Genomic DNA, 19,871 nt, shown 5'->3' with positions numbered 1-19,871 from the left:
GTATTCATGAGCACATATTTCACAATCGCCAAACTATAGAAGCAGCACAGAGGCCTGACAACAGAAGAATGAATAAAGAAAGTGTGGTATTTACACCATGCCAGATTATTCAGCCATAAAGAAGGGTACAGTACACTCTAGTTACTGCTAGGAAAATGAACAGAACTTGATACACAGTGTTAAGTGAGATACATCAGACACAGAAGATTAAATTTTGCACAGTTTCTCATACATAAGAAACCCAAAATACAAATAAAGAGTGAAAAAGAAGAGGCATTATGAAACAAGGAAACAGACTTCTTGGAGATGCGGAGGGTGAAAGGGTTTTGGCCCAGACCGGACACTGTAGCCAGAAAAAGTCTCAGCCGGAACCAGGGAGCTCCTACCTCCCCCGCCCCTAGAGATTTACCTGTAACTCTATCTCACCCCCACCCTTAGGGATCTACCCCTGGTGCCAAACGTATGCCAATGAAATACCTGTGCATCTCTAATGGCCCTAGAGCACTACCCTAAGCTTAGGCTACTTATATACCCCCCCACGCCACGTGTCCGCTGGAGAGATCGCCGGACTCCAGTGGGGGGGGGGTGTCGGTCATCTATCTCCGTGTTCTCAGAATAAAGGCCTCTTTTGTTTTATATTTTACATCTTTTGGAAATAATCCTATCAGAGGGAAGCGGAGGAAGGAGGTAGAAAGGGGGCAGAGAGAAGGAAAGGACACTGCAAATGATCAAAACATGATATATATCCAGCAGGTGGCCGAACAAATGTAGTTATTTTATGTATTACTAACATAACCCAAGTAAGTAAAAATTTAAAAATCTAATATAGAGCATTTTCCTAATAAAGTCATAAGCTTTTTCTCTCTCTCTAAAAAAAAGTGAGACAAGAGCAAACCTGTATACTCTAGGGAACCAGGGAGGCCAGCGTGGGGGAGGGTAACAGTGGTGGAGGAGGGACAGATGGACTGACAGCAGTCGCTAACCAAGAAAGGGAATGGGACAGGGACAGGAGGATGGCAGGTGCGCAGAGGATCTCCACGGCAAAGAGAGACAGAGCACAGCCAGTGAGCTGTTTCTTTTCAGTCTCCAGCAAAGATGGGAAAATAGTTTCATAACCCAAGACACGGAAGAGGTTAAGGTGACCCCGCAGAAACAATTTTAAAGGTAAGCAAGTACAACTGCTTTCAGATAGAAGCTCCTTATCACACATAAAATGAGGAAATTAGCAAGCTGCAAATATATACTTGGAGGCAAAGCTCCAAACAAATGAAAATGCAGTTAAGAGAGAGCACAGAATGGTTCTTCAAAGTTTGGGCTTCAGAAACTCATGGTCTGGGCTAGCAGCTGATTGCTACTATTAATTTTTCTGATCTGAAGATTTTCTTTCCTTAACGATAGCCTCTACACCCTAGGTTTACTGTGAGAACCAGACAGGTGGCTGTGTGGAAAGCATTTATCACCCAGCCTGACTCGGGCTAACACTGGATAGGCAGCTACCTCTGCTAACAGTAGCAACTGCCATAGCAGCTGAGGTAATGGTGTTTGTTGATCTTATTTTGTTCACAGGAGAAGTGACCTCCAGAGAGGCATGAATCTTCAGCTCTGTGCATGACATGTGACTGATTATGCAGCTTTACACAAAGGGTGTTTTAGGTGCACAGTTTTTGTTTTGCTTAGCTGCTGTGCATCTGGCTGTACTTCAGATGCCCTGTTGCTGGGCATTCTCACTGTAAGTTTGCTCTTCCCGTATCAGGGCACTGTGTCTTTCCTGAAATTCACGATGATAGCAAGACTAAAATGTGTTTGATGTATAATTTATTACTTATTTTACATGCAAAAGATATTCTTTCAAAAGTTGGCCAGGAAGACACTTTTAATAGGATTATTTAATTATGCTAAATCTATTTGAAAAATAACTTGGCCCACCAAAATCCAGGGAAGCATAGATAGAACACTGGATTGGGAGGTTTAAAAAATGCAGATCCTTATGCCAGCCCCTCTCTTAGTCCTCTGCAAGCCTCAGTTTCCTTGCCTGACAGGCAGGAGGCTGGCCTTGCAGGCAGGGCTTGTTCCCTCTGCGTTCCATGATGCTAAAATGGTGATGGGCTTGGATGCAACCCTGAGCACAACTCTGCTCTCTCCTTCCTGGCGGGACTATGTACAGAGTGCTCTCCAGTTCAGAACTGTGTGTGTTTTAACAGTGTACACAAGAAAACTGGGGAGGCCTTTAACTGCCCTTAAGTCAGCAACTCTGAGTTGCCAGGAGCATAGAAGGAAGCATGGGACATGAGTAGAGCCAGAAAAGCTGGCCTGCTTGATGTGGGGGTGAGCTCGGAGCAGCCTGAAGTCCCCAGTCCCATCTGAGCTGACAGGCAGAGGTGCCAGGTAAGAGGATGCCCTGTGCTCACCTCAATTCCTCCCTCCTATGGCCAGTGAAGGAAGGAAGTGGCTGCCCTGGAGACACCTGTTAGGTCCTCTCCAATCTCCAGCCCTGCTATCCAGAGTGCCCTCCTGACAGCCTTCTCTCCCTCCTCATCGTGCCTCCTTCTCCAGCTGCACAAAACACAGGAGGTGAAGAAACTGTGTGGCCAGGCTCTGGGGCCAGGCTGCCTGGTGGGAGTTCCATCACCTCAGCTTGCTTTGGCTCCGGTCACCTCAACTTCCCTGCCTTGGTTCCCTCACTGGAAAAGGGAGCTGATGCCACTACTTGATCACATCATGGTCTTGAGGAGAAATCAGATCAAATGAGACAAGTAGGGAAGGTGTTTAGACACATAGTACATGCTATAAAACATTAGCTACGGCTGCTGTTGTAGCTGCTACTGTGATCTGATGTTAATGACATGGTCATTCTCCTTGTGCTAACTGATAAATACTAACTACTGAGATTCACCAAATCCTAACTCTCCTTAGAGCAATGCAGCACCTTCTGTTTCTTCCACAGGGTGTTGGTACTGGATACACAGTAGCACCCTGAGCATCCAAAAATGCTGGCCATAAGTAGTAGATAAAAGTCACTCCACTCACATGACAAGCAATGACTGCACAGTCTCCTCCTTCAACTCTGCACCAGTTACAGCAAGAAAAGTTAAAATTATTGCACCCCTTTGGGCAGAACAGCACAGCAAACAAGCTGATTTCTCCTCTTCTTCCTGACACTGCTTCTCCCTCCAGTGTGGGCTCTCCTGACCACCGTGTGTGGCAAGGTCGGGTTTCATGTGCCCCTCTGACTGCCACCACAACCTCAGGAGTGGCGTCAAGATGCTCAAGCCTAGCCCACAGGGGCCACCTGGCTTAGCACTCCTTGGCAGGGCTGGTGTCAACACCAGTATCTGGAGCTCCCAGCATCTGCAGCTCTGGTTTCATGTTTGTTTGCTTTCTTGGTTAAGGACAGAATCTCAGAGTTGAGGGACCTGGAGTTGCTCACACTCTCCACAGCCAGAAACCTTGTTCAAACACAGAATCACTAACTTGTGGATACTCGTAAACTAGGCCCCAAGGTCATGATTTTATTGAGGCTTTTTTTCCAGGGGGATTATTGAAACTGTTGTTTTATTCCTTCTCCTAGAGTGACCCTGTTTAATTGTAGACACCTGCAGGTATCCAGGGCCTTAAGTAAGATTTGCCCAAATTCCATGGGGCAAATTCTGCCCACCCTGGTGGGTGTGGGCTAAGGCCTGCTGGAGCTAGAGCAGACTCAGGAGGTGCACACAGCTAGAAACTCACCCTTGGGGGGATTAGGAAGTCACCTGGAAACTGTGAGCCTCCCCACACTCTGAGATGCTGAAATGTGGTATTTCCTGTCACCGTGAGGGAGGAGCCCTTGGGGTTACTGCAATGAAATGTGCCTCTGTGCTCAGCATCCCTGCCCTACAGCAGAGCTGTGCAATCCAGAGCTTTCCCTTAGGCTGGGATGCTCAGGGTTAGGTCTGCATGCAGGCAGCACATGCACTGCCACAGTCTATCTGTCTACCACACCTGGGAGCAGCTGTCCACATCTGGCTGCATCTGGTCTTATGGATGATTAAAAGATTAAATGTTCTCATATAACCCGTATCTCCATCTCTCCCCATTCCTCCTTACTGCCCTTTCTCCCTGTACATACAAGCACATCACACAGACACACAGGCAGAGACAGACAGATAGAAATACACTCACAAACTCTCACACATCTCTCTTTTCAGTGAAAACTCTTTCTCTAAGTATTATTTCTAGGTCTGAAAACAGACATTCCGTCAGGAAGAGCTTATCTGATTCAGGTCTTTTGTGGAGAGGCCAGGTCAAAATTCCACACACTGTCTGCCAACTCACAGAAAAACAACATTTCACATAAAGTTATTAAACACTGCACACGCATAGCAAGCGGCCCTTGTGCCCCCTGGCTCAGGGTCAGCCTGGGCCCCACACAGGGAGGCCACTCCAGGCTGCACCTCATAGCTTGGCAAGAAGCAGCATTTGCCAAAAGCTCTCTGAAAATTGTTTACCTCACTTCAAATATTTTATTTTTAAGTAAATCATCCAAACCAAATTTACTACTTTTTTTGGAAACAGAATAATCACAAGCTATTAAAAAAAAACCAGCAATGTTCTTAAGCACTCTTCGCAGGTCTGGTTTTAAGAGAAGTTTCCCTTCCTCTGGATAGAATTCTCAGTGCTACTCAGAGGGGAACCTACACTTCCATTCCTCCATGATCGCTCCCCACCCACAGGACTGTGAGACACCAGCACAGCTGACCACTGCAAAGGCACCCAGATAAAGGGTCTGCATATTCATGCTTCTTCCTTACTATCAAAAACAACCAAGACTAAGACCAAAGCAGGCACGAAGAAATTCTGCAGCAGTGAGGCACAGCTCCACCCCTGCTGGAAATAATGCAACAATATTGAGAATCAAAAGCAGTAGGGGAGTATTTGAGATCTGTAATTAACCTACTCAATGCACTTTTGCCTCCTTTCAAGAAAGAATTGAAGGGAACACACACACACACCCCTACTGAGCAATTCAAAACATGCAAACGTGAATGTACACATGAAACCAGAAATGAGTTTAACATTCAAGTTGGAATTGGGCTCCAAATTTATTTCTAGTTTACAATGAAAGCAGAAATGGTGACTTTTGATCCATCAAGTTATAATCCTCTGTAGAGCTGGGGCATTAAATGCAAAACCATATTCAAGCAAACCCAGGGGCTCTGAATTCCGCCTGCAGGCTGGGAAGGGCAGCAACCCTGTGTTCTCTAGTGTGTCAGCTGCAGCACTGACAGTGGGTTACTGTTCCAGCTCTGCAGCTGCTCACCTCTGCCCTCATCTGGGCTCTGTCCCTTTTCGAGTAGGGCTGAGGTTCTTGAACGGGGGTAATTTTGACCTGCAAGAGGCATTTTGGGTTGTCACAACCTTGGGAAGGGGCACTTAGTGGGCAGAGTCTAAGGATGCTCTTAAATAACCTGTCACGCAAAGACAGCCCCACCACAAAGAGTCATCTGGCCAAAGATGGAGGCTGAAAATCCCAGGGTATACTTAACTAGATTAGAACACTGTGGACACAAACATTAGATAATACCCCATTAGCATGTACAGCTTTCATATTTGGTTTATTAGTTAAAATGTTTCTAAGAAATGTTTTAAAAAGAAAATCGTAGATCAATCTGTAACTGTGGGGTGTGTGTCCACATGCAAATGTGTGTATGTGTATGCAAGTATTATTAAAAATGAATAACAAAATGCATTAGTAACAAGTAAGTCATATTTTTCTGTTTTTTAGAAAACAGGAGGCTTGCTTCATATGCTTCGTCTACTCTAAAAACCTACACAGCAAAAGAGCTTTTGTAATTGACAGAGGAGGGAAAATGAGCTCAAACATTTGTTCTGGATCCTGGACAAAGTAACAAAAAGAATTTTGGTACAGAGGCCATAGCTAAAAGGACATCGCAACAAGTCTACCTGACTGCACTGTGAAGGCTGGACATTGCTTATAAAAACTGGAAGCCACCCCATCTCTGAACTGAATGAGCAGATGAGCCTGGCCAAGAAGAATGAATTTTACAGCAGGGATGGAAGGGCTGCTGGAGAGGAGAGAGCATAAACACATGGAAAGAACATCGCAGGAAGTTGAGAAATCGCCATCGATGATATAATTTAGATTTGGACAGAGAACCGCATGCCTGAGTGCCTCAGCTCTGACCTGCCTGATGCAGGTGCAGAGTCAGTGGCCTCCAGGTGTCCCTGCAGCTGGGTGGCTTCTGCCCATGCCAGCTGCCTCTCCTGGTGATGGAGGCCAGGGCTCCTTTGTATGCCTTCTCACAAGAGTTAACGTGACTGTTGCTGATTTGGCCCTGTTATCATGTCCATCCTTCTAGTCTTTGTTTTTCTTTCTTTTCCGTCTAGATATGGAAAGGCCAATTCACAATGGGTAAACTAAATGTAACAAAATTTAGCTTTGCTCCCAAGTCTCCAATACTCACCTGTTAAAGATTCTCATGACATAAAGTGGGTAATTCAAGATTTGAACTCTTTCTGGATCAGGCTGGCTGTATGTTTTTAAGAAGCTAAGAGTAGTGATCCTACCTGATGACAATGGGATTTTGGATGTGATCTAACCATATGCATGTTAAGAGGGGAAATCAGAAAATACTAGGAGTTTTTATAAGGCCTATTCTTGCTTTACACAGGAGACCTTTCATAGGAGAGTGCCAAAGTCCCCATTGCCATGGCTACACAGGAAAACTTCATCCATGAAGTCTCCAGCTGCTCACCCAGAAAACAAAGAGGCTGAAAGCGGCCCCAGAACCATCCTTAAACAATGCTTCTGAACCAGGCATGGTGGTGCATGCCTGTGATCCCAGTTCCCTGGGAGGATGAGACAGGAAGTTTCCAAAGCTGAGTCCAGTATGGGTAACTCAAAAACTTAGCAACTCTTTCTCGAAATAAAAAGGAAATTAAAAACAAAAGAGGCTAGGAATGTAGCTCAGTGCAAAAACATTGGGTTCTGTGAGGGTGAACTAAAAAGAGCTTTCAATGATAACCAACAGCCTACTGTAACCTGTGTGCCACAGGTTTGCCACCACTGGTTGTATTCAATCTCTAGTACTTATTTTTTTAAAAAGCTTCTTCTTTATAGAGAGTCTCTAAAAATGTTAAATGTTATAGTTCATACAAATTACCTTAAATCTGCTAGTGTGGTAATGATAACAAATTCTTCTTCCTGTATTATTTTCTGAATTCTACCAAGTTAGAAACCTGGTGTCACCTGTGATGAAGAAAACTCCTTGTGGCCTGATGGGCTCACAAGATACTTACTAACAGGTTTCCTGGCTTCCTTAATCCTGTCCATCACACACAGAACTAACCTGACAAAGCATTGCTAACATCCCTTTTCCAGTGAATACTTTGGAAAGCCATCTCAAAGCCACATGCATTTGAGAAGGACTGAAATGGTGATTTGCAGGTATGTTTATGGGCATCTGATTGGAAACCAGTTGCCTTCTCTGCCCTGGGGTTATTTGTGCCATCTCAGCTGGCTTCCAATACAGGCCACATGCAGGAAGAAGCTCCAAGAGCTCAGTTAAAAGTCACAGAACTACAGTGCCATCGTGGGCCAATGACCTCTGTGACCTCATCCCCAGCCCCTCTGGCAGTGCCCAGGCAAAGGGGTGAAGAGCAGGGGTCGGGCTGAGGGAGGAAGCGCAGCTGTGTGGTTTCATCCTGAGAGACACAGAATCCCTCCTGGATTAGGGACCTTCGTGTTCCTGGATGTCATTATCTCAGCAGCTATGACTGCAAATGCTATTAGCAGTTAAAATGCGCATTATGTTTATGTTATCTGGCCCTTTTTAAAATCTCATCAGATCATTTATCGTCTTGATTCTCATAGCAACAAGTTCTGATTAAAAACCCACATTTGTCTCAATCATGCTTCTGTGAGAGGATTATAGCTGATTAACGAGTCTGTAGTGAGGGGAACGACTCCATCCCAGGTCCAAACAATTAAAGTGTTCAGAAAATGACACTACTAGTTTCCTTATTGTGTCATAAAATGCCAGACAAATAGCGATAGCACATTTTCAAAGCAATGAACTTACTTTCAGTGCAAATCGGGCAGCATCCTTTTCTGTTGAGAATTCTGCCCTAATCAAGAGAAAAACAAATACAGTTAATGCTAAAAACAGGGTCTGCTGAAGACAAAGCTCTACTTTTAAATCTAATACCAGATAAACCAAGGAAATCAGGGCGGCACCCAGAAGGTGCTGATAATGGTTAGGTGGGGTTTCAGGTATGGGGTTCTGAGGCCAGGCCTGGTCCTTCCTGTGTGTATCCTCTGAGAAGTGTGAGGACTGCAGGCCTTGCAGGGGTCGGGGTTCTCACGTGGCCTTGGAGGCCCTCAGAGTTATGCAGGGCACACACACAGAGGGCACTGCCTGCCGACCTGCCACTCTGGCAGGTCTCTTCCTCTTCTCTTTGCTTCTGGGAGGAGCCTGAACAGTGAATTGCAGTCCAGGCTCAGGGCTCTTGCATCCTGCGGGCGTGGGTGTGCTAGGGATCAAGCTTGGTGAGAGTCTTTCTAGCAGAAAGTGGTGTCTTAACTGTGTCAAGTCACTGAGATTCGCGTAGAGCCACTGGGACCCAGCCCTCTAAAACTCTAAGTGATTTCCCTTACTTTCTGGAAACTCACTGCAAATTTTCCTCACTGCGTGCCTTTTCAAGTTTTTACTGCATGACATTTAGAAGAGCAAGCACAGAGGACAACTCTGCCTTGTTTGTAACTCAGCGGTTAATCACAGGGAAAAGTCATGTGAAAAGAAATCAGCATTTAGGAGCACTTCCTGTGTCACAGATTTCTTGTGGGTTCCTCAGGTCCATCACATAACATCGGGTTACTTGTACAAGTGTGAGGAGCTAACTATATTGAGGGGTTAAGATTATTATATCCATTGTTATTAAGAAGCACAAGAACCTTACGAGCTAAGCACTTTGCTTTTCACTGTTGATGACATGAAATGGGGAAGGTGAAACCTAGAACTAAACCTGGCTGTGTCACCCACAAGGCTGTGATCTTCACACCACAGATTTCCATCCTCCACAGCCTTTTATTTTAGGAGAATTTAACATTGATTGAGTTTCTGTCCTACATTACACATCCCTCACACTGTATCTCATTTAAACACCACCACCCTCCAGATGGAGGGGCTTTGTCCAGTTTTCAGAGTAAGGAAACAGGACCACAGAGAGGACACCCACAGGCAATGACAAGGACACACAGGTCATACACTGCTCATTCACTGAGGCCAGATGCATCAGAACAGGTATAGGTATTTAAAAAATAAACAATTATATCGATTTTTAAATGCTGGTTAACTATTTTGAAACCAGAACCAGGTCTTTCCTGTTTTCTTGTATCATTTAGGACACATTAAAGGCCATGGCAACTTTGAATGAGACTTCAAACTCAGCCCCACTCAGCCATGCCATGGCTTAGGGGCCATCAGGACACCTTTTGTTATTGTTAATACATTGTGTTAACTTGAGAAGTTTAGAAGTTTAACTAAGAGACTCAGCAAGGAGCCAGGATCCTTCCTTTATAAACATCCTGAGCTCATGCAAGAGGAGGGCACAGGAATTTTGTGAGTGCTACAGTGGCCCTGGAGGGCATGGGGTGGCCTGTGTACAATATAAGGGAGGAAATGAGGCTTGCTCTTTCCCTTTTTTGTTCTGGCTGCTGCCTTGAAGTGTTGTCCCTGTGACATGCCACCCTGCCTTGGAACCAGCTGATTATGGACTGAAACCTCCACAAACAGTAAGCTAGATAAACCTTTCTTGCCTTCATTTCAGGTGTTGGATATTTTGTCTCAGCAATGAGAGAAACATAACCAAGACACCTCATTTCCCATAGTTCTGCTATCTGTTTCTATTTGGCACGGAGCCGTCTTTAATTTATCATAACTGGAAGCAGCTGAAGACAAAGCCAGATGAGTCAGCTCAATCCCTGGAATGACCCAGGATTTGAGGGAGCCTCTCTATCCACATGGAGCAGAAAGGATTAATGCCAGGTCCGGAACACAATGTAGCTGGATTCCCCGTATCTATACTGGGCCAGAAACTGACATCTCCCTTCTTGGGGAAAGAAGTTGGTACAGATCATGTCACAAAATCAGGCGGGAAATAAACCAAAAGCAAGGTGCGAAGTCAGAGAGTGTAGCTCCATGTAATTGGCTGTGAAGGTCTAACTCCCTGCAGCCCTGTGTGTAAAGAGGAGCACTCATGGCACCCACGGTGGGAGGTCTCAGAGTTAAGTGCGGGACCACCGAGAAAGCTCCAGTACACATCAGAGGATAGTGTCATGATGATCTGACCTAGTGCCCATGGGAGCCCTGGCAGCCCTTCTCACAGGCCACATTCCTTTGTCCCTGTGGAGTTGCGGGTGGGGACAGGCTGGGAATTCAACACTAAATCCTTCTGCAGCAAGACACATGGACTTGTGGAAAAGAGCTGTGTGGCAGCCAAGGACAAAGCAGGAATTGCAGATGCTCTTTAAGTTCATTTTTTTTTCAGTTCCCCCAGGCGATGCTGAGGAGGAGAGGTAAGTCTGCAAATCTGAGGAGGGATGGGGGGAAGACGAGGACCCACTGGAAAGACACACAGGAACAGAAAGGTGGTCTCTGTGGCTGCTGCCTGCTCAAGATGCTAACAAGCTTGGCAAGGTGCAGAGGAAGGGCTGGGAAAGGGCTCTGCAGGGAGCCCATTTGTGGTTCAGGAAGGAGGACCACTCATGAGATACTGGTGACATAAAGAATGATGCCCTTTGTGTGGCAAGAGAACAATGACAACTGGCAACCCTACGCCCAAGTGGAGCTGGGGGCTTCACCAGGCCTGGGAGTGAGCTGCTTGAGCCACTGGGTTGGCACAGCCCGTTGTGTCTTGCAGCAGGAGGAAGCTGAGATCACTAACATGTGCTGAGAGACTCATTAGCACAGAGGGCCCCCTGAGGACAGCATAAATGATGTGAACCCCTTTCCCCAATGAATATTTATAACAGCCTCTGCTTGAGCCTACCACATCTCCTTTCTCTTTTTTTTATAAGAGGTTTTCAGTTTTCTGTCAGGCTTTTTAAAGCAACACTAATTAGGGTTTTTCCTTCTTCTTTCCCCTCTTAATTCAGTTGTGCAACAGCAGCAGCTGTTGTTTTCTTGTACCTCTTTTGGCACTCAAGTGAAAAAAGCAACTTTTGTTTATCATAATACCAGATGTGAATGAAATTAAAAGCTCTCTATAACAGAGAAGGGAGGACAAGTCCTGAATATATGGATACCCGTTGTTCTCATTCACTGGAAGGTGGTGAATAGGTTTGACATTTTCCCAAAATGCGTGAAACCTTGAAAGGTTTGGAGTTGCTGAGGTGAATTCAATGAATTCATTATCTCCTTGCTTTAGAAGATAACGGTGCTTTATTCCACATGCCAGACTCTGAGTTTTGAAAGGAGACATTTCCACAAGGACACTCCTTCCATCTGAGGCCAGGGTGGACAGAGAACTTGAGCAAAGGCCCCTGGCTGCTGCTAGGCTGGAGAAACTTGGAGAATTTGGTAGTAAGCAGCCAGACTTCACTCTGTCAATGAGAAGAAGGCTGTGATTCGAGAAGGGAGAGTAGGAAGGGAAAGGCAAAAGATGGTCAGGATGTTAAAAAGAAAATATAGCAAAAGAAAGCAGGGACCAGGTCTAAGCAGAGTTGGAGAGGTTCGTTAAAGGGCATTGGGAGAAGCCAGTAAGATCCAAAATGTGCAATGCATATTGTGAAATGGGAAGACCCTGTAAAGGAAAGAGAAACTGGGATGGGGGATGGAGAGAAGGAACGGAAAAGGATATGTATGATACTTATACTAGTTTCAATTGGTTCATTGAAAAGAAAGGTTTGTGTTTATATTGTTTGATCAGTTTTTCATGCTATATCTTGTAATATGAGTAACTACTTTGATGATAACAATACACACTATATTAAGCATTATTACTCTACTATCTTGTCTTGAACTTTTAAAATCATTTTTGTTTTTTCTCTTTTAAAAAAACAAACAAACAAACAAGGACCCAGAGGCAGCAGTGTTCTGGGAGGAGAACCAAGAAGCCAATCCCCTCCTGGGAGCTGGCATGTACACAGGCTGGGAGACAAGCTCCCCACCCCCACATGCCAGTTAGCAACCAGCTGATTCAGAGGAACACTGGCTTAGATGATAGCTATTGAAATAAAAAAAATGACTTAATGCTTGTATTGTTTGATTGACTTTGCAGGCCTAAAGCTGGGAGTCTGAGCATCTATTTAGAGGAAAACAAAATGCAATATAGCAACTATGGGGGGGATTTTCTTTTGTCTTGTATTTGAAATCCAACAGTGTTCTGTTTTGTTTATTTTATTGATTTGTTTTATTCCCTTTAAAATAAAAAAATTAAGAAATAAAACAAGATACTTTACAGTTAATAGAAGAAAAGAGTTGAGGAGCTGGACAAGTGCAGGTGGGGAGTGTTTACGTGAGCGAGATTGGGCAGAAGGAGGAAGCTTTGCTGGGGACCAGGCTTCCCTGGTTGGAAGGCTTTGCCAGATGTGGCTTCTGCGTTCAGAAGGTGGCAGGCGACCTGCTTACACAGGATGTTTCCCAAGCTAAGGTGAAGAGAGGGTAGACGGCTGTCCAGACATACCTGCGGGCAGCTGCTGATGGACACGCACTGCTTCCTGTGACACTCCGTCTTGCCGTTCACACAGGCACAGATGGTGCAGTTAGCTGAGGACCACACCTCGCCCTCCTGTGGGACAGAGCACAGGGTTCTGTGGGAGCTGGGCCAGAGGGTGGGACTGCTCTGTTGGGAATGAATGTCTCACCCTGAGCCAGGAAAGGCATCCTTAGGTATAACGTGTCTGAGCTGTCACCTATGGAAGCTGTAACCACAATATATGGGGAATGTTTAAATTTTTTAAAAAATTGACTACAGTAAAAGACACATTGATATGAATTTCCCTTAAAATTCTCCTCCTCAATTCCAGCACACTTCTCTGATCATTCTCGCCAGTTTCTGAAGTAGTTCTGGAAGTCCTCTTTCCAGAGTGTTTTGAAGAGGCATGCAAAATACACACATATATAGTGAATGCTGCTGCTGAGTACAATCCAATGGAAAGGCAGGTTCGTAAAACAAATTCTGTCCTTATGCACCTGATTCTCTGCACCTGGCACCCTGCAACTTCTAGCTCTTCCCCATAATCAAAATGACCAGGAAAGGTCAATGCTCTGGATGAATTCAGGACATCGAGGCACCTACAGGAGTGTAATTAAAGACAGGAAAGAGGACTCCCTGAAATGCTTCTGAAGAAGTAAGGATGATAGGATGACTGTATTCAAAGTGAGGGAGTATTTTGAGAGGGATTCATGGCAATGTGTCTTTTACTGCAGTTAATTTTTTGTTTAAACATTTACCTTGTTTCTGATAATAACTTATGATTTACCAATTTAAGATAAAGATGAAAGAGAATTTCATGGTGGATGTGTGAGCTCTCCTTTCAGGGTATAAAAGAACCCTTGTGTGTCTAACCAGGTCATATTTGTACCTTCCTCCTCATATACTGTATGACCATAAGTATGAATTTTCATATATGATACAGTAACAACATTCTAATTTCCCTGTTTGATAGGACTGAAATGGTTGTTATAGCAGGCACCAGCAGTTAGCTGGGATGGCCAGAGGCAGTTGATTTGTTCTCACATATGCCACAGGAAAAGGGACATATGACAGTGCAGAGCCCAGATAGAAGACGCCACTAGCTACACACATCTCGTCCCTGCCTGACTGGCACCCTACTCCCACAATGCAGAGTAGCACTTGGGTACACATTTCCTGGATCACACAGAAAGAGTCACTTGAGGAATTTCTTTGGCCGGTTGGCAACCGTCCAGTGAATAGCAAGGACAGAATAGAAATGAGATCCACGTTTGTGATCCAAGATCACGGGACACAGAATTGGGTCTAAAGACACAATGAAGGATCCTTTCCGGGCTTGTGGATCCAGAGGAACAAGCTTCAACCTTTGTTGGCTCCACCTCCTCTTCACTTTTTGAAGCTTTTTAAAGGACTATGTATCCTTTAGTGTTTTTCAGATGAAAAAGACCTGACTGAACTGGATTTAAAAGCCATCTTTCTGCAGACTCGGTGTCTCTGTCATTTATCTCAGGCTGCAGTCACCTGCAGGAGCATGTTTACAAGGAGATTTGAAAGTGCTTTGCACAAAATCCCATCATGAGAAGGCATCTACTTCATCTTGATGCTCTAGAGGCAAAGGATACTTTGTGTACAGGACAATGAGTGGGCCTGAAAGCCAGTGTAAACACAACACACACACATGGTCCTCCGTTGGTGGAACACATCACACCTTCTCAGAGTCCCTAAGAACCAAGGCCTCTCTGCTAGCTGTGTCAGTCATCAGACCAGGTGGCCTGGTTCTGAAGTCTCAACTCCTAAGGGTAGAATGAAGCGACATCTTTGGGTCACTTCCCTCCTGGAGAAAAACAGACTGGATGAGAGGTGGGAGGGTCTTGCAACAAAGCCCAGGACCTGCATCCAGAGTGTAATGGCCCAGGTTCCCACTGTGACCACCAAGAGATGCTGAAAATCACACATTCTCAGCTGGTCAGATGCTAGTCGATGACCTGTCATTTTATCTGGGGCAGGGTCCTCTACTTCTGTGGACCACCATGCTGGCCACTTACACTAGGACAGACTTCACCTGAGTACCGTCCAAAGGAAAAAATTTCCTCTTAGGAAAGGGACTTTGCAAAAAGCTTGTAAGTGCAGCGTGCTGAGATGGATGAGGATCTTGATGTGGGAGTCGTCTTGGCAAGGGATCCTGAGCAGCCCCACCTGAGTGAGATGCTCCTGACAGTGACAGTCCACAGCCATACCCTCACTGGAAAGGTCAACAGTGCAGGGCAAACAGCAGATAGTCTATCAGCAATGAAGCCAAAGGAAAACACTTTCCAAATGGCTGCCATTCCTTATGCTCTTACTTGATTCTAATGTATATGAGTGTGTATGTAACACCACAGTACACACAAATACAATTAGATACACACAAAAACATTCATATGTGCACATGCATGCAGACTGTAGAACTCTCCAACTTGCATTACCCCAGAGCCGTTTAACAGGCAGCACAGGGCAACAGTGCCCATGAGCTCGACCCCTGACGTACCCGGAAAATCTTGTTGCCAAACTTGCACACGCTGACATCTTCTGGGAGCACCTGCAGCAGGCACTGCTCGCAGCAGGCCTCCTTGGCTCTGTCACAGCTGCCGGGGTGGGAGCACTTCTTCTTACACACCACAGTGGAGTCCTGGGGACCCAAAGGTAAATGTGAAATTAAAGATGATTTCTCCAAGGTAGACCAGACATCCTATTTGGCCTTCCTTCAACAACCCACAGGTAATTTCTCTAAAACTTATCCTGGAGGTGCTGTATTTTAATGTTTTGCAATGAATCTTTTGTTCTCTTCAAAATGTTACCTATTGATTATCATCTGGATTAGACTGTGGGGCATTCTAGTGCCCGGGGGCAGCAGGCACCCATTCCCCACCTTTTAGTGATTTGTAACTCCACACTCAAGAGACCAGTCCACTCCGGCTAGTGAATGGCAAAGACACCCCACTCACTGCAGACCAGAATGTTTCTTCCTTTCTTCTTCCTGCCCTTCTCCTCCTCCACATTCTTCCTTAACAGAGCTCTCTTGGGTCTCTGCCTCAGCTTTGTGACACCTTTGATCAAAGGCAATCGTGTTTGATCAAAGAGCATAAATTAAGAGCTAACACATCACCCAAGGTGACACTGTGTGCTGTGTCTGCAGAGGAACTGAGTGAGCAGTTCCAAAACTGGGCCTGGCTTTTAGAGATCTGCTGTGAAAGGTGTGACCTTAATTGGGCTATTTAACCTCCAGGGGATAACAGGGTTAGATCTGCTACTTAAGGTGTATGGAATAACATGCCTTTTACTGTGGATCTCCTGGCTGGTCTTTATGTCTGTCTGTCTGTCTCTCCCCCCCCCCACCTTAACTCTTTAGCTACCAAAAATAAAACAACAACAGCCATCACCATCAAAATAAATTATTTTAAACTTGGGTCACCTAGAATTTGAGTTAACTCACTAACAAAGATCTTGAAGCTCCCCATAATAAATGCTTTTTTCTTTGGTCTCACATATAATTCATGGCATAAGGACGTCTGTGTATGTGTGATGTGTACCACTCTAAAGCTCTGAAGTTGTGGACTTTTTTCTTTACCAAGAATTAAATTTCCAACTGCCTTCGGAGAAAAGCAAACTGTTGCTCAAGAAAGACACGGTACAATGAACAACACATAAACACGACCTTCCCAAACTGCCAGGCTTAGCTTTGTGATGAATCATAAATCCATGCCTATCCCTTCCCTTGAATGTGATTAAAGCCACCGTCACTGCCTACTGTCTCTGGGAAATTCATGTTGGGTACTAAAGCCAGACAACATGGCCATCTGTCTATGTCTTGCTTGAGAATCCTCTGGGTGGTCCTCAGAATGTGGCTCCTGCCACCAGGAGCCATTTTTATGGGTCCCCAGACTACAATGTGAATTATCAGATATGAGTTGCAAGTGAACTTTTGGTGACATACAGCATGATTGCACTGGTGAGGTGGCATCACTGATGCCTGTACCTGATAAATAAACACAATTACCATTGGCCAATAATCCCGAAACCCTAACCCTCTTGCTGGCATGTGTGCCACAGTCCCTCTGCACCACCTCACCTTGCAGGTACATGTTGTGCAGTTGTCATACAGAAATGAAGACCCATTGTCATACACGTCACTGCGAAAGAGGCAGCTCCCAAAAGGCAGGTCAAACACTTTCCTCTGACCTGGAGGGAAGCAACAGCACAGCATGAGAGAGATGGAAGCCAGGGATGTCCCATTCTGTCATCAACAATTACAGCACAGGATGTCAAGCCACCTCCCAAGGGCAGGTGAGTCTGATGCACAAAGAGTCTTGGGCCAGATGTACCAAGAGATTCCCAGGATCATTAATTTAGAGAGTCATTATTCCAAAGAGTTTGATTCCATATGAACCTATAAGTTCAACAAATCATGATTGCACACAGGTCCATCATAGCGAACCATAATGTCTCAGACGTAAGGGTCTGCATGGAGCTTACGGTCCACTGTACAGAGGGCATTTCAATGCAATAACAGGTTAGATTCCGGAAAGAAACCAACATGAGATGTGCAAGGGATGGGGGAGTCACAAAGGACTTCTAGAGTCTGGAATCCCTGAACTGTGCTAAACACAAGTCTAACTACCCCCACAAGTGGGAAGGAGTGGGAGGATGGATACAGGTAGAGAGTCAAGATACCTCTGGGACTAGAGTGAGCAAAGGGAACTAATGAAATGGCATCTGCAGAGAGCTAGACATGTATAACCATGAATCTTCTGGATTGAAACCTCATTGTTAAAGTGACAGCATTAAGAAGTGGAGCTTTGGAGAGATGGCTACATCACAAGGCTGGAGCCTTCATTGATGGGGCTGGAACTCTTGTAAAAGAAGCCTGAGAGACAGCCCTGTCCCGTTCCACCATGTTAGGTCACAGCAAGAAGCCACCATCTATGAGGTAGAAAGCAGACCTTTACCCCTACACAGAATTTACAAGCAATTTGGTCTTGGACTTCTCACTTTCAGAACTGTGAGAAACACATTTCTGTTGTTTGATTGCTACCCAGTTATGGTATTTCACTATGACAAACTGAATAGATTCACATAGAAATTACATAAAGCTGTTACTAATAAGCTGAGAGTTTGGGGCCCAGCCTAGCCTTCTTAGTGAGAACTTGCCTCAAAATAAACAATAAAAAGAGCTGGGATATAGCTGTGTGCAAAGGCCCTGGTCTCAATTTATAGTACTGAAAAAAAGAACAACACAGGCATACAGGGTGAAGCTAAGTCAAATGGCTCAGAGGCAAAATCCAATGCCATATGCCAAATGTCCACCCTTTTAGAAGGTATTATATCTCTGTAGAATTATCTCACTTTCCCCTGATATAAGTAGTGGACTGACTACCAGAATGTCCAAAAAAACAAAGCCCAAATACAAAGCACAATTTAATCCCTTCACTTCTTTCAAGGTTGAGTTTCTACTCCTCTGGAATGTTAGTTTAATTAAAGACTAAGCTAAAAAAAACCCCAATGATGCATGTTCACTGATAATATTTATATCCACAGTCTTCTTTGCTTCTTGAAAAAAAGAGTAATAGCAATCTCTGTTTATCTGTAAGCCCAGTGAAATTCTGAACATACTTATAAACACAAGATAAGTGCTCTTCTTGGAATCAGAGTTATTGGAAATACCATTAGTACTGAGTCAAGAAAAAATATTTTCTTACCAGAGTCAGCTTGCAAGCCAGAATACAGTAGAGATGCAGAGCTAAATCAGTGGTTTGGCTCTCATCATTAAGAGTGATCCTGTTAATCCTCAAAAAGTGACAGTGAGATCTAATTTGGTTCCCTCAGGTGGAGTCCTTTGTGAACTGAGTAAGACTTCTTTGCATCTTGCTAACTTTACTTATAAAATGGCAATAACCATCAATTGTTATAGTAGCATTTGTACTGGCAGCCCTGCTTTTAAGCTGCATAACCAAAGACTCTTTGATAATAAGAACACTCAGCATACTGATTTTTAATATTCCAACTAACACAGGTAAGTGGTGATGAATATTTAAATTTAAAAATTAGCCAGCTGTGGTGGTACATGCATGTAATCCTATCACTCAGGAAGTTGAAGCAGGAGGATAGCTGTGAGTTTGAGGCCAGTCTGGACAACATAGTGAGTTCAAGGCCATTAAACTACATAGAGCGACCCTGTCTCAAAAAACAAAACAAAACAACAAAAAAAACCTTAAAAGAATTATTACAGTAAAACATACATTGTCATTAATTTCCCTCAGAATCCTCCCCATTGTTTTAAACATACTTGCTACTTTCTGAAGCGGTTCCGCAAATTCTCTTTCATGAGTATCTTTAAGAGGTATGATAAACAATACATTGTATGCTACTGCCAAGAGCCATGTGATGGAAAGGCAGGCTCATAAAAACGCGATAGTGTGTCTTTATCCACCTATATCCAGATCCAGCACTGTGCAACTTCAAGCCCTTCCTCACAGTCAAAATGACCATGAAAAGGAAAAATTTTTAATTAATCCAGCCAGCCATGGCAGCACAACCGAAGACACTCATAAAAGAGGACTTTCAGAACTGCTTCAGAAAATCATATACATGGTGGGCTAAAGTGTGTATGAAGCAAAGGAGAGTATTTCGAGGGGAATTCATTGTAATATGTTCTTTATTATAAGAAATATTTTAAACATAAGCATTCACCATACTTTTCAATTACACTGAATAGTACATGCATACCTTAGTCACAAGTCTCTTGAACTTCGAGATTAAATGCAAAATATAAATTCACCCTGTCTTCAAATACCCCTGAATAAATGTGTTCAATGGTTTCATTTATCCCTTGATAAACTGTTAAGTTTTTACCTAAAATTATGGCTATAAAGCTTTTAACAGTGTGGTACACTCATGAACACCACCCATGCATGGCACGAGGGGACCATGATCATTATTAGTGCTGACATAATTAAAAGATAGTCCTGGGTTGTGTTTACTGGGAAGGATGCTGGGTGCTGCTCTGTGTGTGCTGATCTCTGATGAGACTCTCTGATGAGGCTGGGGCATGTCATGGGAAGGAATCTTGGTCCGGGGGAAATTTAAAAAGCAAACTGTAACCAGACAGCCAAAAGTCGGACTAGACTAAGATTTCAGCATCG

General features: G+C 44.4%; 1 protein-coding gene across 6 annotated transcripts in view; it reads right to left on the bottom strand.

Moving 5' to 3' along the window:
• Positions 1 to 19,871, bottom strand: part of LOC100723642 (BMP-binding endothelial regulator protein) — a 217,395-nt gene that overhangs the window by 76,501 nt on the left and 121,023 nt on the right. For 4 of the 6 annotated variants that reach the window (XM_063233896.1, XM_013152608.2, XM_063233894.1 and 1 more), the window contains 4 exons: positions 16,802 to 16,911; positions 15,221 to 15,361; positions 12,682 to 12,786; positions 8,079 to 8,124 (listed from right to left, as the gene is read on the bottom strand). In XM_063233896.1, coding sequence (XP_063089966.1) covers positions 8,079 to 8,124; positions 12,682 to 12,786; positions 15,221 to 15,361; positions 16,802 to 16,911 — 402 coding nt within the window. The remainder of the gene's footprint in view (positions 1 to 8,078; positions 8,125 to 12,681; positions 12,787 to 15,220; positions 15,362 to 16,801; positions 16,912 to 19,871) is intronic. The other 2 variants (XM_063233895.1, XM_063233892.1) reach the window with 1 other exon arrangement.

The sequence above is a fragment of the Cavia porcellus genome, unplaced genomic scaffold (assembly GCF_034190915.1).
Source record: "Cavia porcellus strain 051 isolate PalLab524CR breed Dunkin Hartley unplaced genomic scaffold, mCavPor4.1 scaffold_23, whole genome shotgun sequence".
NCBI lineage: Eukaryota > Metazoa > Chordata > Mammalia > Rodentia > Caviidae > Cavia > Cavia porcellus.
The sequence above is the reverse complement of the archived record's forward strand: the minus strand, read 5'-3'. Positions and strand labels throughout refer to the sequence as shown.